Source organism: Carcharodon carcharias, chromosome 26 (assembly GCF_017639515.1).
Source record: "Carcharodon carcharias isolate sCarCar2 chromosome 26, sCarCar2.pri, whole genome shotgun sequence".
Taxonomy (NCBI): Eukaryota; Metazoa; Chordata; class Chondrichthyes; order Lamniformes; family Lamnidae; genus Carcharodon; species Carcharodon carcharias.
Genome location: NC_054492.1, coordinates 31,778,033 through 31,804,600, shown reverse-complemented (window position 1 = coordinate 31,804,600; position 26,568 = coordinate 31,778,033). Strand labels below are relative to the sequence as shown.

The following is a 26,568-nucleotide window of genomic DNA, read 5'->3' as shown; positions in this document are numbered from 1 at the left end:
AGCACCCAGGCTGTTTACCAAATGAATAGGATTTAAGAGTGTAAGGATGTTTGGGAAGAGGAAAAGACCAGCCTACTCAACAAGCCTGCCCCCTTTCAATAGTTCAACTATCTTACTGAATGTCAATGCGTCCCAGAAACATGAGTGATTTAATTCTTCAGCCCATTTATATTGTCTGCTTCAAGATTTGTCCCACGTAACTAAAGAGTAAAGGGCTAACTGTAATAATATCTAGTGCACATGTGCATAAGGAGCCATGTCACAGTGATGTCACTCACCGAGGGAAGATGACCGAGAAGCATCTGAGAGAGTAGCTCCAGCTAGGTCTTGGTCTTACTTAACCTTTGTAAATAGTTAGGATATAAATAAAAGTGTTTTCAACAAAAGAGCATTGCCTCCAGCAAGGTCTCTTCCAGAGTAAGAAGCTAACGAGTCCCGAGATTTAAACCACAATAACAGATTAAGTTGCACCACACCTCTACAATCTTTTGGGTCAAAATATTCCCTGACTTCCTTTCTCATTCATGACCCCCCTCATTTATATTTTGTGCTCCTTGATATTTGAAACACCCACTTCAGGTATTTTGTCATATTGTTACTTCAGCTAGACCACCTTAAAATATCCTCTTTTTCCAAATAAAAAGGCAACTCTCTCATTCTTTCCTCCTATCTTAATTCTCCACATATGGAACCAGCTTTGTACCTGTCACATTTCTAACTTATTTCAGTCCTGATGATAGGTCATCAAAGCTGAAATGTTAAACTCTGTTTGTCTCTCCGCAGATGCTGCCTGGTCTGCTGAGTAGTTCCAGTTTTTATTTCAGATTTCCAGTACCTGCGGTTTTCTGCTTTTTCTAAAAGTCTGTTCATGAGATGTGGGCATCATTGGCTCGGCCAACATTTATTGCCTAGTCTAACTGCCATTCAGAAGGTGGTAGTCAGCCGCTTTCTTGAACCACTGCATTCCATGTGGTGTAGGTGCACCCACAGTACTGTTAGGAAGCGTATTCCAGGATTCTGATTCAGTGACAGTGATATAGCTCTAAATCAGGATAGTGTATCTTTGCATCTTTGTATCTTGTCTCTATCTCCTGAGGAATCCTACAGATAGGTATATTCCAATGTTCATCAAAAATATTTCTTCATGATAAACCTGTGTCTTCCACATGCGTTCAATCTGCCACCCACATTAGTTCATCAATTTGTCACTTTTTTTCTTCCTAATTATTTAATTTTTGACAGTTCCTTTGCAAACTTTGACAGTTCCCCTTTTGTTAATTCACTAATCATGTTGCATAAAACCTCTCTGTTCATCACCAACATGACCTGAAATGAAACCTGCCTTGAGCAATGCATCCATCAAATAAAATGGCCCCAATTCTTCTGCAGAATACTCCCTCACTTTCCACCCAAGGTTTCTTGCATAGTAAAAGTGGGAATATGAACTAAATGGCTGGGTCAGAGAAAGAGATTGAATGGGTTGGGAGGGTGGGATTGGAGAGGTTGTTCAGGGCGTGAGTTCATGGTTAAATCAATATTGACCAGAAGCTGAATTAGACCAGCCATATAAATACTGTGGCTCCAAGAGGAGGTCAGAGGCTGAGAATTCTGTGGAGAGTAACTCACCTCCTGACTCCTCAAAGCCTGTCCGTTATCTACAAGACACAAGCCAGGAGTGTGATGGAATGTTCTCCATTTGCCTGGATGAGTGCAGGTCCAATAACACTCAAGAAGCTTGATACCATTAGGGACAAAGCAGCCCGCTTGACAGGCACCACATTCATCACCTTAAACATTCACTCCTTCCACCACCGGTGCACAGTGACAACAGTATGTACCACCTACAAGATGCACTGCAGCAACTCACCAAGCCTCCTTCTAAAGCACCTTCCAAACATATGACTTCTACTACCTCGAAAGACAAGGGCAGCAGATGCATGGGAACCCATCACTCACCATCACTTGGAAATATATCACCGTTCCTTCACTGTCAGTGGGTGAAGATCCTGGAACTCCCTCCCTAACAGCACTGTGGGTGTACCTTCACCACAGGGACTCAGTGGTTTAAGAAGGCAGCTCCCATCACCTTCGCAAGGGCAATTAGGGATGGGCAATAAATACAGGTCTAGCCAGCGACACCCACATCCCATTAAAGAATATAACAAAAAAGAAAGACCTAGAGTAAGAGGGAATATGTTGCATTAGGATAAGGACTCCTCTTCCAAAGCAAGAGCTGAACACCTAACAATGGCAATGAGGGGAAATCTGAACTCAATCTGTGTAAAACAATGAGCACATGGGATCAACTTTAAAATATTTTAAAAATCTGTTAGTTGTTTTGGGAACGAAGGGCCCATTCCCATAGCCTATGCTACTGGGCAGAAACCAACAGATAACAGTATAGTATACAAATAGAGGCTCAAAGTTCTGACAGGATATAGAAATACCCAATCAGAGGGAAAGATGCTACCCGATGACAGACCTCCTCATAACAGCTATGGCATAGCAAGAGAAAATTCAAAAGTAAACGACAGAAAGAGAACAAAAGTGATTCATGACTACTCAACAACAACTTGCATTTATATGCCATGTCATAAGGTAGCAAAATAACTCAAGGTGCTTCACAAGAGTGTCACCTAACAAAATTTGACACCGGACCATGTAAGAAAATATTTGAATAGGTGACTCAAATCTTGGTCAAAAGAGGTGAGTTTTTAAGGAGCATCTTAAAGGAGGAGTAGGGGGCAGACAGCAGAGAGATTTAGGGAAGGAATTCCTGAGTTTAGGGACTCGGCAGCTGAAGACATGGTCACCAATGGTGAGGGGATGAAAATCGGGGATGTGTGAGAGGCCAGAATTGGAGGGCCGAATAGATCTTGGAGGGTTGTAGGGATGGGCAACATTGCTTAGGTTTTACGAGATAAAGTATGAGCAATAAGTGTGGGAAACCATTGCTAAGGCAGGCTTATGGCTGTGTGGGAGGATTCACTCAGAATCATGCTATTTCAGCACAAACCCTATCATTATTTTCTTACAGATTTCCTGAAGGATCGAAGTAAAGACACAAGCAAAAGTAGAGCAGGTTAATGAATTCTGAAGTGACGCAGCCTTGTCTTCCAGCTTTTTCTCCCCTCTCCTCCCTATTGCGCTGGCTCTACTGGGATTCAGACAGCTGTAACTCTCTACTTCCTCAGCCAAGTGAGTGTTCTACTGCTGTGCCTGGTTGCGATGGGAGTAACTCAGCACAGACCATGCTTTATTTAGAGGGACATCGCAGGGAATGGCAGACTCTGTGGGTGTAATCATTAGTCACGGCCTGTTTTCTGGAAGATAAGTAAAGTGTGCCCGCCTGAGGCTGGTCAAAATTGGGACTTGGGCCTCATTTTAATAATTGCGGCTACAGCTGACACCAGTTGCATTTTAAGAGACAGGTTGTCACTCTTCCCAGGACTAATTTGGTCCACTTGCCTCGCTGGCTGTCTGCTAAGAGGTGGGAGTTGGGGGGTGGGAGGGGGGGTGGTTTGCGTGGGGGCTTAGAGAACAGGATAGAGGGACAATCATTGTCTTTGGGAGCCCTAAGGGGTGCTGTGGACCTTGAAAGAACCCTCCCCTTCTTCTGATTCCACATGGAAGTGTTCTAAAAAATATATATAATTGGTGTATTTTTGCTATGCTCAGTTAGACCCATTTCAGCAAGGGGAGCTAAAACATACTGTAATTATGCAAGGGGCCTAATACTTGTTTTAGGCAGTCATTCTCAGGAGTGCTGCAAGGATTGTGCTGGGTCCACAACTGTTCACAATCTATATAAATGATTTGAATATGGTGTCCAAATGTAACTTTTCCAAATTTGCTGAAGACACAAAACTATGTGAGAATATGAGTTGAGAGGCTTAGAGTGGACTTGGACAAGCTAAGTGAATGGGCAAGAACATGGCAGATAGAATATAATGCTAATAAGTGTGAAGTTATCCACTTTGGTAGAAAAAAACAGAAAGGCAGAGTCTTTCTTAAATGGTGAGAGGCTGGGAAGTGTTGATGCCCAAAGGGACCTGGGCGTCCTTGTACATGAGTCACTAAAAGACAGCATGCAGGTGCAGCAAGCAATTGGGAAGGAAATTGGTATGTTAACCTTCATCACAGGGGGATTTGAGTACAGGAGTAAAGATCTCTTGCTGCAATTGTATAGATCCTCGGTGAGACCGCACCTGGAGTATTATGTACAGTTTTGGTCTCTTAACTAAAGAAGGATACACTTGCCATAGAAGGGATTGCAATGAAGGTTCACCTGGCTAGTCCCTGGGATGGCGGGATTCTCTTCAGAGGAGAGTTTGAGGAAACTGGGCCTGTATTCTCCAGAGCTTTGAAGAATGAGAGGCGATCTCATTGAAAGTTTGAAAATGCTTACAGGGTGTGACAATGTAGATGTAGATAGGATGTTTCTGCTGGCTGATGGGTCTAGAAGCAGGGGGCACAGTTTCAGAATAAGGGACAGGTTATTTTACAGAGGAGGAATTTCTTCACTCAGAGGGTGGTGAATCTAAGAATTCTCTATCCCAGAGCACTGTGGAAGCTCAATCATTGAGCATTTTTCAGACAGAAATCGATAGTGGGTCGAATGGCCCACTCCAGCTGCTATGTTCCTAACAGGGAAGTTTGAAAAACTGCTTGACCTATTGTGGGGCCAGGTCTATTTCAGGTTTGCTGGAATGCCCTACCTAAACCTTTGAGCCTCTCTACCTCTTCTCCTTGAAGACACTCCTTAAAGCCTTTGACAAATCTTTTGGTTATTGGTCCTAACACCTCCTTGTTTGGCTCACTGTCAAACTCTGCTTGATTACCCCCCCTGTGAAGTGCAGTGGGACATTTCATTAAAGGCTCTTTGTAAATGTTGTTGTTGTTGTATCTTCGGGACAGAGGGCTGAATCCTCTGGTCTTAGAGGATTCTCTGTCGTTGAGACAATTTACAGGTCCCGGCCCAGATGGCATTTTTGTTCCGTCCACCTGTCTTCCTGGAGGTGACCAACCCGGATGTTCGGTGTCTGTTTAAGGATAGTGGGCAGGTTCCTGAGGCAGGAGGGCCCGATGAGAGGGCCCAAAGCTGTGGCTAGCCATCAGCCCCACCAGGAGAGCTGGGTGCTGCTGAAGCACGTTGAGAAGCACGAGGGTGCCTCGGAACGGAGGTGTTCTCTTAAACCTTATGGAAATATTAAAATGAAGAGCTGCCACAGTGTCAGGCCATCAATGTAGAGAGGGAGGGAGACCCTCCACAGGATTGCTAGGGGTGGCAGCTGTGGCCCTCTGATCCCCACGGCTTGGGGATAGAGAGATTTAGAGGAGGCACCACCCTGGAGACAATGGCACCACCCTGCTCTGCTACCTCCCCACCCCAACCCGTGACAGGGAGCTTGCCTCCAGACACCCACTGGACTTTGGTCTCAGTGAGGGACCATCTGACACTGGGAAGATCCCAGTGGCGGTGACAACTTGCTCCAATCAGTCCCTCAAGCAGTCGTGATTGGCTACCCGTCAATGCTGCTGTGCACCTTCTTCCAGCAGGGTTGCTCAGACAGGAAGTGATTGGACAGCCGAGACAGCACACGTTATCTTTAAATTTTACTCCTGGTCCCACCTCCAACCTTATGTCTAGCAAGATTCCGCCCAGTGCCTTGCAAAATGGTTACTAAAATAAAAGCAAAATACTGTAGATGCTGGAAACCTGTTAACATTTCAGAGCTCTGAAGAAGAGTCATACAGACTCGAAACGTTAACTCTGTTTGTCCCTCCACAGGTGCTGCCAGACCTACTGAGTTTTTCCAGTGTTTTCTGCTTTCATTTTATTCTTGCAAAATTTTCCCATTTCTTTCCTCTGCATTCCACTGGGAAAGCAGATGCAACAGGATCCAATTCCTACCTCCATGTGGCCCCATGTGCCTTTTAGGAGACCACGGACCATGTGTATATGATACACTTGACTCTCTGGACGTTATCATCTTCCGCTGTTGATCATTTTATCAGTAAAAGATTATGAAAATTGTGAAGAGGAATGCATTATGTTAGAGCGTTGCCGACCTTTTACAAAGGGCAGGGGTAGAAGTCACAGTCGCAGGCTGGCAGTGATTCTCTGCATATCATGGCACCCTCCCATAGGTTTACCCAACAAAAGACACACAGTAAGATCAACTCAACAAAGGAGAACCATTCAGCTGAACTTATTACATGCTCTCCTTTACAAGTAACCCATTATGAAGCTGTCACTGGCTGAGACATGGAAATAATAGCCTTCTGGAGTGAATAGTCATTAATTATGTAAGCTAGCATCACTCTTCAAGATACCTCGCTACCCCAAATAATTATAGAGTAGAACTTCAATTAAATATCTAAAACAAAATCTGAGCAAAATCATTGCCAACTGAACAGGTCAAAGGACCGTTTTCTTGGCAAGTTAGAACCTGCCCTTTTACCTCAAGGATCTGAGAGCAAATCTAAACTCTTTCGCGGTAAAGTTGTACATGAAGTGTGCTGGTTTCACTCTGCTTCTTGGTCTCAATCTGGTTCCTGGGCCAGGATCTTTCGGATGGCGGAGTTTCCCTTCCTCCCGGGGGGTTGGGGGGGGTGGTGGTGGGGTGCTTGGGGAATGGGGTGGGGTGGGGCTTGGAGAAGGGGGTGGGGATGGGGTTGGGGGGGTAGGAAGGGTGGGGTTGGGGGGGGGTGGAGGTGGGGGTGGGATGGGTGGGGAGGGGGAGAGTTTGGTTGGGGTATTTGTGGAGAGGATGTTGGGGGGGAAGGAAGCACCAGCTGCAGCGTTTTGGGATGGTGGCGTGCCTGATGTTAAAAGGAGGTCTTTGATGGAAGTGCTCACCTCCTCCACCTCGCTTCCCCTCTGAGGCGTGAGCAGGATCATCTTTCAGACTTCTCTCCTGCCAGCCTGAAAATTGAGGCTGAGCGGGAAATGCCGCCTAAGTGGTCATTTATTGGCCACTTAAGGGCCTCAACTGGGGCGAGGATTTGGGGGGTGGGGGGGGGGGGGTGCAGGGTGGGGACCAGCTTAGGCCTCATCTGTCCCACCCTAAAATTGCAAGAGGTCGGAGCAGCCAAGAGCCCAGTGGAAAGGCCGAAGAATTTTATGGCCAACTCTCCCTACAAACCCGCCGGTGGGGAACACAAAATTCTGCCCCCTGTCTCAATCTGGTTCCTGGAGCTGGATTTTATGGGAAGCCATTTTCCCCGCTACTCACACCTCCCCCACCAACCCCCTGAAAATAAAATGTTGGTTGGAAGCCTGCTAGTCAAAAAGCCGGCCGCCCTGCAGTCATTTTGTACTGGTATCAGCATCAATTGCTGAAGGTCGAAATGTCTGCCCCCATCTGAGGAGCAAGTCCTTTCTTGGAGAGCTGCACTCCATCTGATTGGCTGGCAGCTCTGTAGTCCTAGCAGCACTAGGTTCGAGCGTTGGTCAATACTGGGACCACAGGCAGTCCCTGAACAAGAGGAGGTATGGAGCCAGACTTCAAGGTATGTCCAGGGTATCGACAAGGCCTAGATGGCAGGCCCCAATGAGGTGGGTGAGGGTCCGGGTTTTAGAGGCCAGGCAAAGAGCTAAAGGAGGGCCATGACCTTTGCAGGGGGTGCCTCCAATGGGCACAGCAGACCCCCAAAGGAGGATCCTCCCCACCTCCATCCTTGTTGGACACCAGCCTGCACAATAAAAGCTGCTGGGCTACCCACCTGGCGTGGCCTTCCCCCTGCTATGGGCAAAATCGCTGCAGAGGTGGAATGAGGCACTTAAGTGACCATTAATTGCCACTTAAGGGTTTTAATAAGCTGAAGGGTGGGTGGGCTGCCTGCGCCTGCCCCCAAACACCCGTCGGGAAGGTCATGCACCGCATTTTACGAGACCCCCCCCACCTATCTTCAGTGGAGGGCTGTAAAATCCAGGCCCTGGTCTCAGTCTGGTTCTTGGTGGATTGAATAGAGAAGACCAAGTGGTGGTCTAATTGAAGTGTTTAAGATGATTAAGAGATTTAATTGGGAAGATAGAAACTATTTCTTCTGGTAGGAGGGACAAGAACCAGGGGCCGTACTTTAACATTAGAGCTGGATCATTTCGGGGTGATGTCAGGAAGCATTCCTTCACACAACAGACACTGGAAATCTGGAACTCTCTCCTCCAAAAAGATGTTCAGGCTGGGGTGTCAAATGAAAATTTCAAAACCGTGATCGATGTTGGTTAAGTGCATTAAGGGTTGTGGAACCAAGGCAAGTAGATGGAGTTAAGGCACAGATTAGCCATGACCTAAATGAATGCCAGAAGAGGCTCAAGGGGCTGAATGGCCTCCTCTTGTTCCTATGTTGCTAATTTGGCATTAGATTCGGCACAATGTAATCAAGTGATATTCATGGTAGGCAACATGGTGAGATGCCTTGCCACAATAAGGTACCAGAACTATGCAAATATTATTATAAACATTGTACTATTTCAGTTAGGCTATTGTGGTAAATGGAAAACTTCTGCAACAGGATGGGCCCTTCTGAAACAAAAACAGAAATACCTGGAAAAACTCAGCAGATCTGGCAGCATCGGCGGAGAAGAAAAGAGTTGACGTTTCAAGTCCTCATTGGTCATGAGGACTGGAAACGTCAACTTTGTTCTTCTCCGCCGATGCTGCCAGACCTGCTGAGTTTTTCCAAGTATTTCTGTTTTTGTTTTGGATTTCCAGCATTCGCAGTTTTTTGTTTTTATTTTTGGGCCCTTCTGAAGTTGAGGCAATAGAAGGAACTTTGATGTTGGAGCGATGCAATCTGCTTTCACCATATGGTGCCTAGCCCGGCCATGACACTGGCACAAAGTGCCTGAAAAGGGAGTGTCTTGTTCCTCAAATAGATATCACAGAATCACAGAGTACAGAAGAGGCCCTTCGGCCCATCGAGTCTGCACCAATACTGAGAAACACCTGAGCTACCTACCTAATCCCATTTACCAGCACTTGGCCCATAGTCTTGAATGTTTTGATGTGCCAAGTGCTCATCCAGGTACTTTTTAAAGGATGTGAGGAACCCACCTCCACCACCCTCCCAGGCAGTGTATTCCAGACTGTCACCACCCTCTGGGTAAAAAAGTTTTTCCTCACATCCCCTCTAAACCTCCTGCCCCTCATCTTGAACTTATGTCCCCTCGTGACTGACCCTTCAACTAAGGGGAACAGCTGCTTCCACCCAGCCTGTCCATGCCCCTCATAATCTTGTACACCTCGATCAGGTCGCCCCTCAGTCTTCTCTGCTCCAACGAAAACAACCTAAGTCTATCCAACCTCGCTTCATAACTTAAAAGTTTCATCCTGGTGAATCTCCTCTGCACCCCCTTCAGTGCAATCACATCCGTCCTATAATGTGGGGACCAGAACCCCACAAAATCCTCCATCTGTGGCCTCACCAAGGTTCTATACAACTCCAACATGACCTCCCTACTTTTGTAATCTATGCCTCGATTGATAAATGCAAGTGTCCCATATGCCTTTTTCACCACGCCACTAACATACCCCTCCACCTTCAGAGATCTATGGACACACACGCCAAGGTCCCTTTGTTCCTCAGAATTTCCTAGTCTCATGCCATTCATTGATATCCTTAACCTTGATAAACACAGAACTATCACAAAAAAACTTCAACTGTGTTCATCCAATATTGATCCCTTGATCAGCATTACTTGTTGTGTTTTTATAATGATATAAAAGCTCATTTCACTCATAAGGGATTGTGTAAACATGTTGTGGATTCATTCATTTAAACTAGGCAGATGAGAACCAATATACTTGGGTATAAAGCTTGAAGGCATCAGCAGCAGAGCTGTGTGCCATGTGCTCTGCTTACAGGCCAAAGTGAAACTGAGACTGGATCACATGACCCATTTCCCCTCGAGTGATGGCGTGCTGCTATCCCTTAAAGGTATATTACAACATCTCCCTTTCTTTTAAAAGAAACTTTCCCCCCTTCCAAAGAAGTTATAACTATTTACAATACATGTTCATGTTTAGTTACCATTACATAGGTGTATAGAACTGATGAATCTATGAGTCTCTAAAGTGTGGATGTAATCTGCTGGTATCTTGTAAAGGTAACATTGTCTGGAGATTTCTTTAATTGCTCACAGTAATTTGTGGGATTGTCATTCTGATCTGTTGCTCCTGATTGCATTTTGGATCTTGTCCTCAATACAATAGGGCTGCATGGTGGTTAAGGAGCTGGAATGTATCTGATTTGTCCTCGGTTGCACCTCACCATTGCACCTTTATGTGTCTGACTTAAAGGACCTCAGTTCTGGACAAATCCTCGTCACCTCAGCTGGCTGCCATGTAGCTTCTGTGGGATTCTCGGTGTGACCTTGTTGTCCCAACTGTAAACTTGGCAGTTCTGTACCTGCATTTTTATTGTGCACATTGGTTCTCTTGCAGTTTTAGAAGTTGCTTTCTAGTTTCTAAAAGAGTACAATGGGTAAGAGTAGGTAAATTGGTACGCAGTGGTCTGCTGGTGATGGAATAATTGCACTTAGAGGTGTCACGCTCAGATGTGACATTGCAATGTGTAGATCTTGCTTGGTCTGTCTATATTTCAGAATTAGGGATTTCACTGTGCGAATCATTCAATCAGCCAGGCCGTTAGATCTAGAGTAATGAGGAAAAGAAGTAATGTGATTGATATTCCACTTCTCACACATATCCTGAAATGGCTTACAAATAAATTGCGGACTGATATCCGTAATGATCTCTCTGGGAACACCAAATTAACTGAAAATAGCACTTAGAGTGTGCAATACAGTTGTTCTTGGTGTATTGTGCAATTGTCGAATAATGGGGTACTTGGTAAGCTAGTCCAAGATGACGATGAAGTTAGTGCCATGGACATGAAAGACGTTGGATGTGATTTTGGACCAAAGGTGGGTAGGAACTTCATGTGGAATCAGTGGTTCTTTGTGCTGACTTGGCGCAAGCTTCGGACATGCCAAGCATTTCTTGATGACTTCAATGTCATTGTTCATACCTGGCCAATAGACTGTCTCTGTTGCAAGTCCTCTTGTCCAATCTATGCCCATGTGTGAGTGATGAAGTTTTTGAAGAATATCAAGTCACAAAGATTCTGGTATGGATGACCCGCCTGCCTTTAAAAATGACTCTCCAGGAGATGCCTAGCTCATCCCAGTAAAGCCATAATGTTCTTGTGTATTCATTGTCACGCTGAAATGAATCAGGTCATCCTTCCAGGATGGTTTCTCACAGTTCCTATAGTGTGGAATCTTTCACCATTTCTCCATACAGCTGCCAGCCTTTGCGTTGCGCAAAGTGTACCAGGTCAGTCGAGGGACTTGCATTCTCCTGCAAGTGTAACATTGCAGCTCGCTTAAATCTGCCAATTTTGTCGAAACATTCTGATACTTCAAATCTTAGGTCGTGAACTGAGGTGACAGGAATAGTTTCTGAGGTTGATCTGCCTTGTGAGGTCTGACTGATTCCAAGGATTGTGATTGGTAAGAGGTCATGGCATGCCGGCTGAGCCTTTAGTCTCCGCATTGTAGAACATCTGAGAGACCCAGGAGGATTGATTGTACTTGGAATTAATGAACTATTGTATGCCGAAAGTTGTACAGTAATAGATTTCAACATGGCCCTCCATGTCTGTGGATATATATCTTTTAGAATCCACAGAAGTAGGTTGTTTGCACTTGCCCCCTGTCAACCTTGGCCAATAATGAATAATTGCCAACTTTCTTAGGGCAGATAATTTGAATTTTGGCAAACATCTCGGATGGTGACGATTTTATGCTTTACGAGATTGACGGTGTGAAACCTGTGTTCACCACTCTTCGTCTCATTGTGCACATCATTGTCATTTTCTGACTCATCAATCACCTCATGCATGTGTTTTTTACAGGATACCGGATGGTCATTTTTGTTGCTTGAAGGTACCCGTTATGTAGGGTCTGTTTCGATCAGTGCACAGCTCATTGTAGCTGCATCAGCCTTTGCTCTAATGCACAGCCTCTGCCAATGGTACTTTCTGCCACATGCTTTGCAGAATTGGTGGAAAGCTGGACATTTACTTGGTGCATGTGGAAGGCCACACCTTGACGGTCACATAAGGCCACACCTTCCACATGTCTTGCTAGGTTTGGTTGTTCTAGTGAGTGCGTCAACAACAGGGCTTGTACTTATGACCTGTAAGCTTCAACGACCTGCGAGGATCACTTCATACTGACGTCCATCCTTGAGTAGCTCTTTGATGCTTTATGTTTTTGGCTTGTCTAGCAGATCTTTCCAGAATGCTTCCATGGGGGTGAAGGTGATCACCAACTCAATTCTGTCTGCTAGCTCTGCATTTGAAAAATCACAATACGTACCCTTTCTTTGCATCTGTTGACGAAGTGGTCTATAGATTCTGCAAGCTGTTATCAAAATAACATGAACTCTAGTTGATGAATATGGAAGTTTAACCTGATTCTGAACCGGTCTTCAATACAGTCCAAATCTTTTGGGGATCCTTTACCTCTTCTGCTGATGTGTTCACCCTGTGTAGACCTTTGTTCCTAATTGCTAGGCGAATTTTTATGGCTTGCTTGTCTGGTTCAGACACACCTGAATTGAGAAAACATAGCTCTGCACACTGTTTAAACATAATGAATTCGGATAGTCAGTCAGCAACATCCCAATTCAAACTGTGGAATTTTGTGGACATTTTGACAATATCCCTTTGACCTTCCTCCTTGTTTTATTCAATTATTTTTCAACAATTCCCAAAGCCATCTGATATAATTGTGACCTTCTCTGGCCCAATTTTTATGACAGTTTAGTCGTTTTTATTTCTGTTTGACTGTTCCTTGCTCATCATTGATCCAGCCAATCAATCCCTTTCCCAACTGAGCTAACCTGGTGATGGTTCTCTCTACACCCTGTCCCACTCACTGAGCTCTCAGGCTATGCGTTGCAATCTCAAAACAAGGGAGCCGTCTGCTTACCAGCTCTTTTTTTGAGCATTATACCTATGCCGTGTCTTCAAAACCTTTCTACGCAGTCAGCACACTGCAGTTTCAACACTCTCCGACACTGTGGTCTGACCAAAATGCCGAGGGTCATCTTATGCCATGTAGCACAATCTAAGGCTGTTCACCATGTCGTACCTGAATTTAATTTTGCTGCCACGCTGTTGACCACCACTGTGCACCATGTTGTTTTTTTATAATGATATAAAGTCACCAATTACTCATAAAGGGTTGTGTAAACACATTGTGGGTTCATTCATTTAAACTAAGTGCAATGAACTGATATACTTGGGTGCAAAGCTTGAAGACATCAGCAGCAGAGCTGTGTGCTTTGTGCCCTGCTCACAGGCCAAAGTGAAATTGAGACTAGATCACATGACACATTTCCCCATTAGTGATAGCCTGTTGCTATCGCTTAAAGGCATATTACAACATTGTTAAGCCAGATTATCTGGTCATTATCCCATTTTTTGTGGAATCTTGCTGAGTGCAGATTGGTTGGCACATTTCCTATATTATAACAGTGACTACTCTTCCAAAATACTTCAGTGACTGTGAAGTGCTTTGACATGTCCAGTGCTTGTGAAAGATGCTGTAGGTCTCCTTATATATTTTTTAGACTGCCCAATCAATTTTTGTCTGATTACACTCCTGTGAAGTGGTTTGGGATGTTTTATGTTTTTTATGTTCAAGGCACTATATAAATGCAACATTGTTGTTATTGTTACTGCAAAACTTCCAGGAATGAAAGGGTTCCCATTTGGTAACAGCTGGCACACAACAGGCAGACTGATGGTTAGTAACCTCTCTTTTTAATTTTGAGATGATCATTCAGTTTGCAGACCAGGAGCTAACATTATCCTTTAACAATTCATTGACCTTGGCTAATCAGTAAGCCTGCATGGTACAGAATACTAATACATTGTATTATCAACAATGCATGTCTACTGTCTGAAGAAAGCAGCGTGAAAAGAAAATGAAGTATTTCAGTTAATGATAGAGACAAAGAGAATAATTTCTTCATGCTAAGGTTTCATACAGCTGCAATTTAATATAAAATGGCTCATTAATTTCCTGATTATGTGTGAATATAATCTTATAATCATGAATGAATATTGGCCTAGTGAGGCCAAGTGACAGCCAGGAGAGCCTCAGATGCCCAAGTGTTATGATTAAAATCTCATCTGTGCATAAAAATAGACAAATGTGTGATTTTGTTTTCTAAGCTTCCACTTGTAAGCTGATCCATTCAGGCAGCAAAACCAGTCCCACTATCTGATGTTATTCAATGTCTCTTTTGTTTTCTAGCTAAGCTGGGAGACCTCAGTTTAGATATTAATGTGTCAGATATTAACACATTTATGGTTATTGCAATCATATCAGTTTATTCATTGTTTTAAAGTGGGCAATAACAGATTGTTTTGAACAGATTATCATCTCTTTTACATAGAATGGCATGGAATTTACAGCACAGGAACAGGCCCTTAAACCAGTGTTTATGCTCTCCACCAGCCTTGTTGCCCCCTGTTTCGTATAACCCTATCAACAGAACTTTCTATTCCTTTTCCCTTCACGTACTTAGCTAGCTTCCCATTAAAGGGGACAAAATAGCAAAGTAAAAGAAAATAAAGACTTGAATTTATATTGCTCCTTTCATGACCTCGGGACATCCCAATGGGCTTCACAGTCAATGAATTACTTGTGAAATGTAGTCACTGATGTACTGTTGGAAAAGAGGCAGCATGTTGCACACAGAGAACACCCACAAACAGCAATATGATAACGACCAGTTCATTTGGTTTGTTTCTTAGTGGTGTTGGTTTAGGGGTAAATACTGCCCATGACCTATCGGGGAAAGCAGCCCCACATTGGGGAGAACTCCCTTGCTCTTCTTTGAATGGTAGCATGACATCTCTTACATCCATCTGAGAGAAAAGATGGGCTTTGGATTAAAATCTCATCCAAAACTCAATTTACCAAATAACATCTTGTATGTGTTGCATCCAGCACAGGTCTGTTACAATAGGCATGCTACACACTATCTTGAAAAGAATCTGGTTCTTCTGCCTGGAGCTGGAAATATACAGGTAGTTATGATTGGTCTCTAATTTGGCCTCTGGAGTTTTACTTATCAGGACTCCCAGGAAAATACTTGAGATGTAATCTTAAAAGGTTAGGCCAGATTAAGCAAAGCTCAATGTTAGCACTGAAACACTGCAGCTGCAGTCCTAGTGCATTGACCATTCATTAGCAACAGCATGGGAAACATGTAGCATGGATAGAAGATTGGCTGCCTGGCATGAGGCAGAGAGTGGGGATAAGGGGGTCCTTCTCAGGATGGCAGCTGGTGACTAGTGGAGTTCCGCAGGGGTCAGTGTTGGGACCACAACTTTTCACTTTATCCATTAATGATCTAGATGAAGGAACTGAGGGCATCCTGGCTAAGTTTGCAGATGATACTAAGATAGGTACAGAGACAGGTAGTATTGAGGAGGCAGGGAGGCTGCAGAAGGATTTGGACAGGTTAGGAGAATGGGCAAAGAAGTGGCAGATGGAATACAACGTGGGGAAGTGTGAGGTCAGGCATTTTGGTAGGAAGAATAGCGGCATAGACTATTTTCTAAATGGGGAGAGAATTCAGAAATCTGGAGTGCAAAGGGACTTGGGAGTACTAGTCCAGGATTCTCTTAAGGTTAACTTGCAGGTTGAGTCGGTAGTTAGGAAGGCAAATGCAATGTTGGCATTTATTTCGACAGGACTAGAATATAAAAGCAGGGATGTGCTGCTGAGGCTTTATAAGGCTCTGGTCAGACCACATTTAGAATATTGTGAGCAATTTTGGGCCCTGTATCTCAGGAAGGATGTTCTGGCTCTGGAGAGGGTCCAGAGGAGGTTCACGAGAATGATCCCAGGAATGAAAGGCTTAACATATGAGGAACGTTTGAGGACTCTGGGTCTATACTCAATGGAGTTTAGAAGGATGAGGGGGGATCTGATTGAAATTTACAGAAAGGCCTGGATAGAGTGGACATGGGGAAGATGTTTCCATTAGTAGGAGAAACTATGACCGAAGGGCACAGCCTCAGAGTAAAGGGAAGACCTTTTAGAACAGAGATGAGGAGAAACTTCTTTAGCCAGAGAGTGGTGAATCTATGGAATTATTGCCACAGAAGGCTGTGGAGGCCAGGTCATTGAGTGTATTTAAAACTGAGATAGATAGGATCTTGATTGGTAAGAGGATTAAAGGTTACGGGGAGAAGGCGGGAGAATGGGGTTGAGAAACTTATCAGCAATGATTGAATGGCGGAGCAGACATGATGAGCCGAATGGTCTAATTTCTGCTCCTATGTCTTATGGTCTTATGGAAACTACCAAACCCATTGCTGACAATAGCCTTCCAGGGTTTTAAGGGGAACCTGAACAGCCCCATAGTTTTACAAGTTACCATCTAAACTGGTGCCTCTCCATTTTCCCTTAATCTGTTAGTTTTCGATTTGGCTTAATTCTATTTACTCCTTACATTGCCAGTGTAAAGGGTATTAGAAGTGGCTGTCCGATCTTGTGGACTACTAACTTTCAATTTCCACTGTCGCCAAAACCTGCTATTTAGAGACTTGTTCCACTTTCCGTGCTGTATACTAATACATACTAAATCTCACCACATTGGAGCAGCCAGCAAAACATGAAGACAAGTAGGTAACTCCATCAGATCCACAGACAGGACTATAAGCTGCTGTCTTGCAGTCGCAATCGCTATTGCAGGGAGCATAAGGATCCAAATCTGTATCCGAAACAGATCTGCAATATAAAGAAGAAAGAATCAACATCTTTGCAGTAACTAGATTTGATATTCTTCTGGTTTTAGCAGTACAGCCTCCAACATGAGCTAAGAAGAGAGATGCCTTTGTTGGCTACATTGGTTCCCTGTTTCCCCAACACCTCCAATTTAAAATTGCCATCCTTATGTTTAAATCCCTTCAAGGCTTCACACGTCTCTACCTCTGTAATCTCCTCTACCCAACAACTCACCACCTCCCACCCCACCAGCGTTCTTCATTCCTCCTGGTCTCTTCTGCACCCCTCCCTGTATTTGCCCCACCATTGGTGGTGTCATAAAACTAACATTTTTTTCATCATATTTTTCTGGTTTATTGTGAAGTAGGTTTAGGGGGTAAGTATAGTTTGGTCTATGTGTGATTTGATTATATTTTGTAGTCAAGTAGACGGCAAGCTTTAAATCATCAAAAGAAGCTAGGTGTTTGACATGCTAACGAGTAAACATGGGTGCTGGCTTAGCACGTAAGGTGTGAAGCGAATTTGCATTTTTAGGTAAATGAAAGGATATTTGGATTTCAAAGGGATCTTAGTCCATTTATAATTAGCCAGATAAGCAAGGCTAAGAAATGTGTTTATTTTTCCCAAAGGTTACTGGCAATATTGGCACCATGCAAGTTTTTGTTATGAAGAAGATATAGTTTCAAAGACATATGGATCAATAGAACTTACATGTTAAAAAAAAAACATATATAAAGAAGAATGAAAGGTTATGTGTCAGGAGGCCATGTAAGATATAACAGGAGTGTGTGAAATAGCCTTAATGAAACCTTCAGCATTTGTGCATGAGTCTGCTGTGCTACAGAACTGAAGTTGGGGAAAAGCCATTTGGAATTCCACAGTCCAGGATATTTGTTAACTTGCTGAGTTTGTTTTAAATCTAATATCTATTTTTGGTCCATTGCTTTAAAGGGAGTGTAACTGGGGCCTGGTGGGTCGGGGGTGGGGGGGGGGGCGCTGCGGTCAGGTTAATTAGGAATTTGAGGAGTTATTATAGTATTACAGTAGTAATTGTAGTCTTGTGTATGTGCTTGAAATCTTTTATATTGTTAATAAATATTTTAATTTTTAAAATCTCTATAGGTCTTGGTGGACTTATTACTTCTAAATTCAGTGCACATATCTCATAACAAATACAAATTGCAAAACTGTTGTGATAGCGCGACCAAGTTTCCCTTGTGGATTTTGTCCACCTGGCACACATCATCTGCCACGCCACAACAGTGGCCAAGTCTTCAGCTGTCAAGGCCCCACATTCTGGATTTCCTTCACAAAACTCCTCTACGTAAAATTGGGGTACTAATGAGCCCAATTTCTCAGCTTGCTTATTTAATTCAATATATCATCTTTCTTCTTCTGGACCCAGAGAGAACAAAATTTAAGTTTATTTTGAGTAGATTAATTGCAATGATTAATTTTTTAAAATATTTTTCAATATAGGACCAATAGAATATCCAGATGATTCCTCCTTGTGTTTAATACCAAATCATTTAGAAATTAATGAATCTCCACTGCTGTTCCACAGTACAGCGAATATGGCCCCACTCATATAAATTGGTTGTGCTCACTATGACGATGCTGTTGCTACCTGTCTTTGCTCTTCTGCTCTGTCTCTTGTCTTTTTGCTTCTCCGTCCTCTTCTGCTTCCCTCTTCGTTCCATGGAAAGTGATTAATTCGTACCCTGTTCTTGCAAGTCACAATCTATACTTTAACCTGGGGCTCTCCCTATTTAATTTTAGGCCTTCAAACGGTGAAGGACATTGATAGGCAAACACAGAATTTCCTCACAGGACAATCTTGCATACTTTTTTTGACCCAAATCTAGGGACAAGAAAGAAAACTACAGCCCAACCCCCCTCTAAATCATTAGCCCGAACAATGGGCCAAGGCCCATCACAATGGCTTTCAAGATTTAAAAATATTGTACTCACGAGTTTCCATAAGGGACAGTGACCCCGGCTATGGGTCCTGTGTCACATCCCAGGAAGAGAAAGGAAATGTAGCATGCAGTGGACACGAGGTTAACTAACATGGCCATTCTAATGGCACCCAGAGGCGTCAAGCTGAGTTTTTTCACTAGAAGTCCTCCGAGGAAGATGCCCAGACATGCGCAGGGAATGGCTGTCATTCCTGTGGAACAGGAAGAAGAAGGCAGCGTAAAATTAAACAGCTGGTGGACAGACATGGCTGCCACTACATGTGCCAACAACAAGTTGCAAATACACAGCACCTTTAACCTAGAAAATTTCCCCTTGGTGCTTCACAGAGGTGTAATCAAAATAAAACAAAATTAAAAATAAAACAATATTGCATTAAAACAACTTTAAGAACTTTTAAAAATGAGTTGGTTTTGAAGTGGTAGTTTTGTCTAAGCAAATGCTGGAGTTATTCTGTACCAGCACCATCACATAAACAGCCGGCAGGTTAATTAACTTTTTAATCGTACAGGTTAAGAGAGAAATATTGACTAGAACACCAGGAGAACTTCAAATACTATCTTGGGATTCTTAACATTCACCTAACAAGCTAGGTGGTTCCATTGATTAATGTCTCATCAAATGAAAGCATCTCTGGCAATGCAGCTTTCAGTCCTGCGATAGTGTCAATCTAGACTATTTGCTTTAAATCTTGGAGTGGTGCGTATAACCACAACGTTCTGACTTGAGGGTGAAAGTCCAACCAGCGAAACCACATTACAAACAGACTGCAATAAATCACCAAAATAAACCCTGAAAACAATGACCATCGATTGAAATTGGAAATACTGAACCAGCATTGGGTTGAATATCAGTTTCTCAAAAGAGGTTTCTCTTCCTGTCAACATCAATGCTTCCAATGTAGATTAGTTGTAAGAGGAGGGCTCCCAATCCTGAGACTGGGGGTGGGATAGGTCTACGGTGCCTGTGTGGCTGTACCATGATGGACTGAGTGGTCCTGTCCTGTCTTTCTTTGCGTATGTTTGTACTATGAGCATTCACATACTTTGGCTGTCCTCTGACATGTCATGTACACAGCTATTTTCATGTCACGAGCACGGATAACCAATTGACGGGAGGGGGATGCTGGGTGGGGGGATGTAAAGGGACATGTGTCAAACCCAGCATTAATCCTGTCCTCACTGTCATACTGATTTAACACATCCTCCAGGTCTCTGCTGAGTTAACTCATATCAGCCCGGTATCTTTATATTCACCATTAGCACTTATCTCAGCTAACCGTCAACACCTCTTTGTCCTTTTGTCTATGACATCTTTTGGTTATCTCCACCTATCACTGGCCCTCTATCCAGCTCTACTTGTCCCACCCCCTCCCCCTAAACCAGTTTATATTTCACCCCTTTTCTATTTTTCCTTAGTTCTGTTGAAGAGTCATTCGGACTCGAAATGATAACTGTGTTCCTCTCCGCAGATGCTGTCAGACCTGCTGAGTTTTTCCAGGTATTTGTGTTGTTGTTTTGGATTTCCAGCACCCACAGTTTTTTGTTTTTACTAACCTGGTATCTTATTGGCTTTGTGGCAATGTACTAATAGACTAGTAAACCAGAGACCAAGGTTAATGCTCTAGGGCCACGGGTTCAAATCCTACCACGGCAGCTGGTGGACTTTAAATTCAATAAAAATCTGGAATTGACAGTCTCAGCAACAGTGACCATAAAACTATCATCAATTGTTGTGAACCCATCTAGTTCATTATTGCCCTTTAGGGAAGGAAATCTGCATGACTCAAACCAACAACCAGAATCTCCAATTCCCATCTTTCATTAAGATATGTGTGTTTTGCTTTGAACACAAAAAATATTAAATTAGGAAGTTCATTGCTAACAACACTGTCTGTTCACCCCTGGGACTTGCTGTGTCTGATGGGCTGATCAATCTTCACTAATTATCTGTTCAGAACACACCCTTGTTTTCTCAAACTCCAGGGCCAGGATTTTATGACCCTGCCTTGGCGTCTATCCCCCGGTAGATGCGGAGAGCTATTTAAATCTCCATTCAGTTTGGTGAGACCATAATATCCTGCCGGGCAGGAGGGGCCATAAAATCCTGACCCAGGTTACTCCTTGGCTCCTGATTCACTATCGTCTGAATTCCCCCACCTTTCCCCCTCCCCCCTGTGCTCAAAACTGTCCTTTGGACTTGAAGAGAGAGAAGATGGAGGTCATAGCTAAGGGAGTGGCCAGGATAGTTAACTGTGCTGATATCACAAAGCCATGTCCAGCTTCCATGCATATCACACTTTTGGAAGGAGTCACAGTGGTCGTGACAAGGGACAGGATTGGCTGAGTGTCCATCTCCTTACTGAGCCATGGAGGCCAACTAGTGCCCCAGCTCGGTGTCTCTTTGCAGCTTTTAATTAAACAAAAGGCAGTGCATTTACTAGCTAAACCATTGTGAAGCTGAAGGAATATTAATGACAGCGTATACATATTAAAGACACACAAACCTATCTACTCAATGATATTCATAATTAATACACACGAGACACTCACTTCATCCTAACTTTAAACTATCCAGCTGCTATGCTCCATTAAATCCCATCGTCTACGACAGTTATAAGCACCTCTTCTCTATCCTAGAAATCCAAATGTTACTTGAGCTACTCAGCCTTTGTACTGTGCGACCTGCTCTTTCTCCCATGAGAGAAGCATTGCTCAAGTCAGGCACTGGAGTGAATTGCATGGATTAAGTAGGCTTTTGCAGCGCAGAAATATTCAGACCAACTGGGCTACGCTGGTATTTATGCTCCACGTGGCATTGCGATGGCCAAATTGTGCCCAGACCTGTGCTGGGTGGCTGCAAGGGCCCAAACACCCAGGAGTGGGCACAATTGTTCACATCTGCTTCACTTGCTCGTAACGCTAGAATGGACACAAGTGATGGCATTTCAAGGGTGTTGTAAGTCACTGTTGTCGATCTTCACGCTTGTAAACCGTCAGCAGTGCAATCACAAAGACATGAGGCTAGAAATGAGCCTTGCCAATATCTAGTGAACAGATTTGCAGCATACATGATACACTCAGCCTCTTTTTTTAACAGTGTTAACCCCTTATAGCAGAGGAAGGTCAGGGAACTGAGCAAATGCTGCTCCGTAATATCAGCAGAACACAAGGATTGGGAGCAGGAGTAGGCCATTCAGCCCCTCGAGCCTGCTCCACCACTCAGTAAGACTGTGGCTGATCTGACTGTGGTCACAACTCCACCTTCCTGTGTGCACCCCCATAACCTTTGACTCAAATATCTGTCTAACTCAGCCTTCAATATATTCAACGTCCCTGCTTTCTGAGGAAGAGAATTCCACAGACTAATGACCCTCTGAGAGAAAAAATTCTCTTCGGCTCAGTATTAAATGGGAAAGGCCTAATTTTTAAACTGTGCCCCCTGGTTCTAGACTCCCCCACAAGGGGAAATATCCCCTCAGCAATAATCCTGTCAGGTGCCCTAAGGATCTTATAGGTTTCAAAAAGATCACCTTACATTCTTCTAAACTCTAATGGGTATAAGCCCAACCCTTTTGTGGCACCATCTCCATCGGTAAAAATCCCTGGTAAGACAGCCCGGCACAATGGGGATCCTCATGGTCTCACTTACCCAGAAGCTGATTGGCCGAGGAGGCGGAGAGGTTGAACTGCTGCTCGAGGTACTTGCCAAGGAAGGCAGCGAATCCAGCGACCACAGCGATCTCCATGCAGGCAGCAAGGACGATGCACGTAAACACCGGGTTCGACAGCAAGTGCTTGGTGACCTTCGGAATCACTGTGACAGGAAAAACAAACCCTCACAGTGAGACACCTTCACCCCAGAAACAGAATCAATCAGCAGCAAGCAGCCAGACCGCTGTCAGCTTCGAACCTTCTGTATTTCCGATATCCTGGGGGATTACTTTTCCACTGAATGGGACATGGCTCATGCACAGGGATAAATATTACCCTTTCACCAGAAGGATCGGAGTTCAGAATGTTAAACCGAGGCTCCCTCTGCCCTCTCAGGTGGATGTAGAAGATTTTAAAAAACTAATTCATGGGATGTGGGTGTTTCTGGCCAGGTCAGCATTTATTGCCCACCCCTAATTGCCCTTGAGAAGGTGGTGGTGAGCTGCCTTCTTGAACCGCTGCAGTCCATGTGGTGTAGGTACACCCACAGTGCTGTTAGGGAGGGAGTTCCAGGATGTTGACCCAGTGACAGTGAAGGAACGGTGATATATTTCCAAGTCAGGAAGAGAGGGTGGCACTGTTACAAAGAAAAGCTGGTGAGTTCTCCAAGTATTTTGGTCAATATTTATCCCACAATCGACATCACTAAAAACAGGTTAATATAAAAGCAAAATACTGCAGATGCTGGAGACCTGAAATAAAAACTCGAAACTGGCTCTGAATCTGGACTCGAAATGTTAACTCTATTTCTCTCTGCACAGATGCTGCCGGACCTGCTGAGGTTATCTAGCATTTTCTGTTTTTATTATACTAAAAACATATTATCTGGTTAATATCAGATTTGAAAGAAAGACAGACTTGGATTTATATAGTGCCTTTCATGACCTCCAAAGTGCATAAAAGCAAAGTGCATTCACTGTCGGAAAGCCATGAAATAAATAAATAAATATCCTTTGCTTGAGGGATAAACACTGACGAGGACACTGGGAGAATTCCCCTTTCTTCTTCAAAGCAGATCCATGGGATCATTTGTGTGCACCTGAAAGGGCAGACATGACTTTGCTTTGACATCTTGTTTGAAAGGCAGCATCTCCAACAATGCAGCACTGCCTCAGCACCAGCCTAAATTTTACACATAAGTCTCTGGGCTGTTACTGAGTGCGCTACCCACTGAGCCACAGAGGACAAACCTATTGGGTAAGAAAAGTTCCTGGCACACTGTGAAGGAAACCCAAGGCCTCTCCTGTGGTTATGAGACTTTTGTAGGATTTAATTGAATTGAAATAATTAAGGGTCAAATTAAAAGCAAAATTAAATGCAAGGTTTGAGGCTGGTGTTAAGCTGTGAGTTCCCTCTATCGCCCATTCCGTTGTGAGGAGACACTGAGTCCCACAGCAGGGTGGAGTCCACAGTTCAAAGAGGGGAGGGAATAGTCCAGAAAGAATCAATCATAACAGCTTTGAATGGATCCCATGCTGTTGCTAACAGAGTGATGTTCACATAGCCTGAGAGGAGTTCAGAGCTGAGCAGGTGGCAACGACAACACACAAGCTCCTGTTTAAATTTTGCAGCCACCGCAGGCAGTCTCTGGCCGGGGTATGTTTCTGTGGGAATCCACAAATCCTGCTATGGTGCCCAAGCCATTGTGAACCGACAGTGAGTTTTGTGGGGGTATTTGACTGCACCGTAGAAAAGTCACAGGGCAAAAAGATGCCATTCAGCCCACCATGTCTGTGCTGGCCATTAAAAGAGGTAAAAAGAAACTAGCTGCTCATTTTTAATCCAACTTTCCAGCACCAGGTGACAGCACTTCAGGTGCATATCCAGATACCTTATAAACGAGTTGAGCATTTCAGCCTTAACCACCAATTCAGGCAGTGAATTCCAGATACCCACCACCCTCATGTCCCCTCTAATCCTTTGGGAGCATCAGAGCTGAGATCAGGTTACCCTCATCTTGTGCACTTGGAATCTCGGCTTGAGTTGGATTATTTGCCCTTTCTAACCCCAGGGTAGTGGTGGTGAGGGGGTAGGGGGTTGGGGGAGGGGGGAGTTGGTTGGCGGGTGACCTTTACTGGGCATCATGGCCCCTTGGGTCACTGAAGGGTGGGAGTGGGTGCGTCTTGACTGACCTCGCAGCTGCTGGAAGCAGGAAGAGGGGTTGGAGGGATGGAAGTGCTCCGCCACTCCATTGCTGGGCTTGGGTCTCTCAAACCCCTGTGGCATGTTCTGTGGAAGCATGGCCTGCTCACTCTCGGTGATCCTGTCACTCTTGATGGTCAGAGACTGTGGGAACCCAAACATGAAGAGAGCTGAGAAGAAAAGTAAAGCACCACAGAGCAGGAAGCCTCCCCACCAGGCTCCAATCCAGCGAGGGTCCTCGGGCGATATATCCAGTTTACCTGCAAGAAAAAAATAAAACGCTTAAAACAACGATCAAACCCCATGGGTTTCTCTTTCACTGTTTCTCTTTAGGGTGAGGACAACATTTCTTCTCAATCAATAGTAACCCTGAGTCATTGAGTCAGCCACACAGAGGTCAAATCAGATAGGACGGGGCACTGAAGTGAACATTGATTCGTCTTTCACCCACGCCTCACATTTAAAATTCTCATCCTTGTGTTCAAATCCCTCCGTGGCCCCACCCTTCCCTCTCCCGGTAACCCCCACCCCCCCAGCCCTCTGAGATCTTGGTGTTCCTCCAATCCTAGCCACTTTGCACCCCCCAATTCCTTATCCCACTATTGGTGACCTTGTCATCTACTGGACAGGACTAAGCTCTAGGATACCCACCCTAAAATTCTCCACGTCTCTTCAAATGTGCCATTTGGTGTGATACTGAGCTGCATAAGGCAGGGAGGTGCTTTGATTCCCATGCTGTGCTGTTAGCTGATTTCACTTGGGACGGCAGTTCAGGAGCTTAGTCGCTATCAAGAATGCCTGGAGTATGGGGAAGGGGAGTAAGTTACCCAGGATTCTGGCTCCAGATCATTCTCCAGTGATCTATGTTGGAAACCGCGTGTACATGTGCGAATGTGTGTGTGCATGTGAGTGATTGTGTATGCGTGTGTGTGTATGTGAGTGATTGTGTATGCGTGTGGTGTGTATGTGTGCATGGGTCAGCTAAGGACATTCAGAGATCTGCCTGTAAGACTTGAATACCAGTCATTACAACAGCCACTTCTTTACCAACTCACCAAGGCTCCTTCGACATCACTCTCCAAACCCACAATCTCTACCGCCTAGATGGACAAGGGCAGCAGATACATGGGAACACCACCACCTGGAAGTTACCCTCTCACCATCCTGACTTGGAAATATGTCGCCGTTCTTTCACTGTCACTGGGTCAAAATCCTGGAGCTCCCTCCCTAACAGCACTGTGGGTGTACCTACACCATAGGGACTGCAGCGGTTCAAGAAGGCAGCTCACCACCACCTTCTCAAGGGCAATTAGGGATGGGCAATAAATGCTGGCCCAGCCAGTGACACCCGCATCCCATGAATGAATTAAAAAAACCCTGTGAGCCCAAGCAATGCAGACGGTGTGAGAGACAAACACCAGTGGGAGAGGAACAGAGGAAATTGGAGAGGAGAAAAGAGGCAAAAATGACAAGCCTAACAATAGTGACAGGAAGATCTCACATACTTGTGTCAATGAAAACTGCGTCCACGTAGAACTTAGTGCAGAGAGAGCCGAGGATGAAACCACAGGCTGGGCCGAAAACCAGAGTGGTGAAGAGAATTCCTATTAAAAAAAAGGACAAAAAAAAACAACAAAGTGAAGCAGAAGCAACTTGTTTTGTTTTGTTCTTTCTCTGTCAGTCCTGCGGATAAATCTTGGAATTAAAATCACAGTAGTGGCGGACACACCCTACAACATGGTTATGTGGCCATTAGCCTGGAGATTTTTGATGGAATCCTCTCCCAATTGGTGCCATGTTACAATAGGCCTACCATGTAAGGGCGTCTATATTCATCACCCTCGTGTCCCACGAAAAATTGTACAGGTTTGGAAAACGGGCATGGCCTGGTGGAAAGGAAATCTGCCGAGG

At 44.4% G+C, this 26,568-nt stretch overlaps 1 protein-coding gene across 1 annotated transcript in view; it reads right to left on the bottom strand.

The window, feature by feature from the left end:
• Positions 1 to 26,568, bottom strand: part of slco3a1 (solute carrier organic anion transporter family, member 3A1) — a 197,937-nt gene that overhangs the window by 13,306 nt on the left and 158,063 nt on the right. The window contains exons 3-7 of the mRNA XM_041175166.1: positions 26,163 to 26,261; positions 24,648 to 24,917; positions 22,454 to 22,618; positions 18,797 to 18,995; positions 16,690 to 16,828 (exon numbers count right to left, since the gene is read on the bottom strand). Coding sequence (XP_041031100.1) covers positions 16,690 to 16,828; positions 18,797 to 18,995; positions 22,454 to 22,618; positions 24,648 to 24,917; positions 26,163 to 26,261 — 872 coding nt within the window. The remainder of the gene's footprint in view (positions 1 to 16,689; positions 16,829 to 18,796; positions 18,996 to 22,453; positions 22,619 to 24,647; positions 24,918 to 26,162; positions 26,262 to 26,568) is intronic.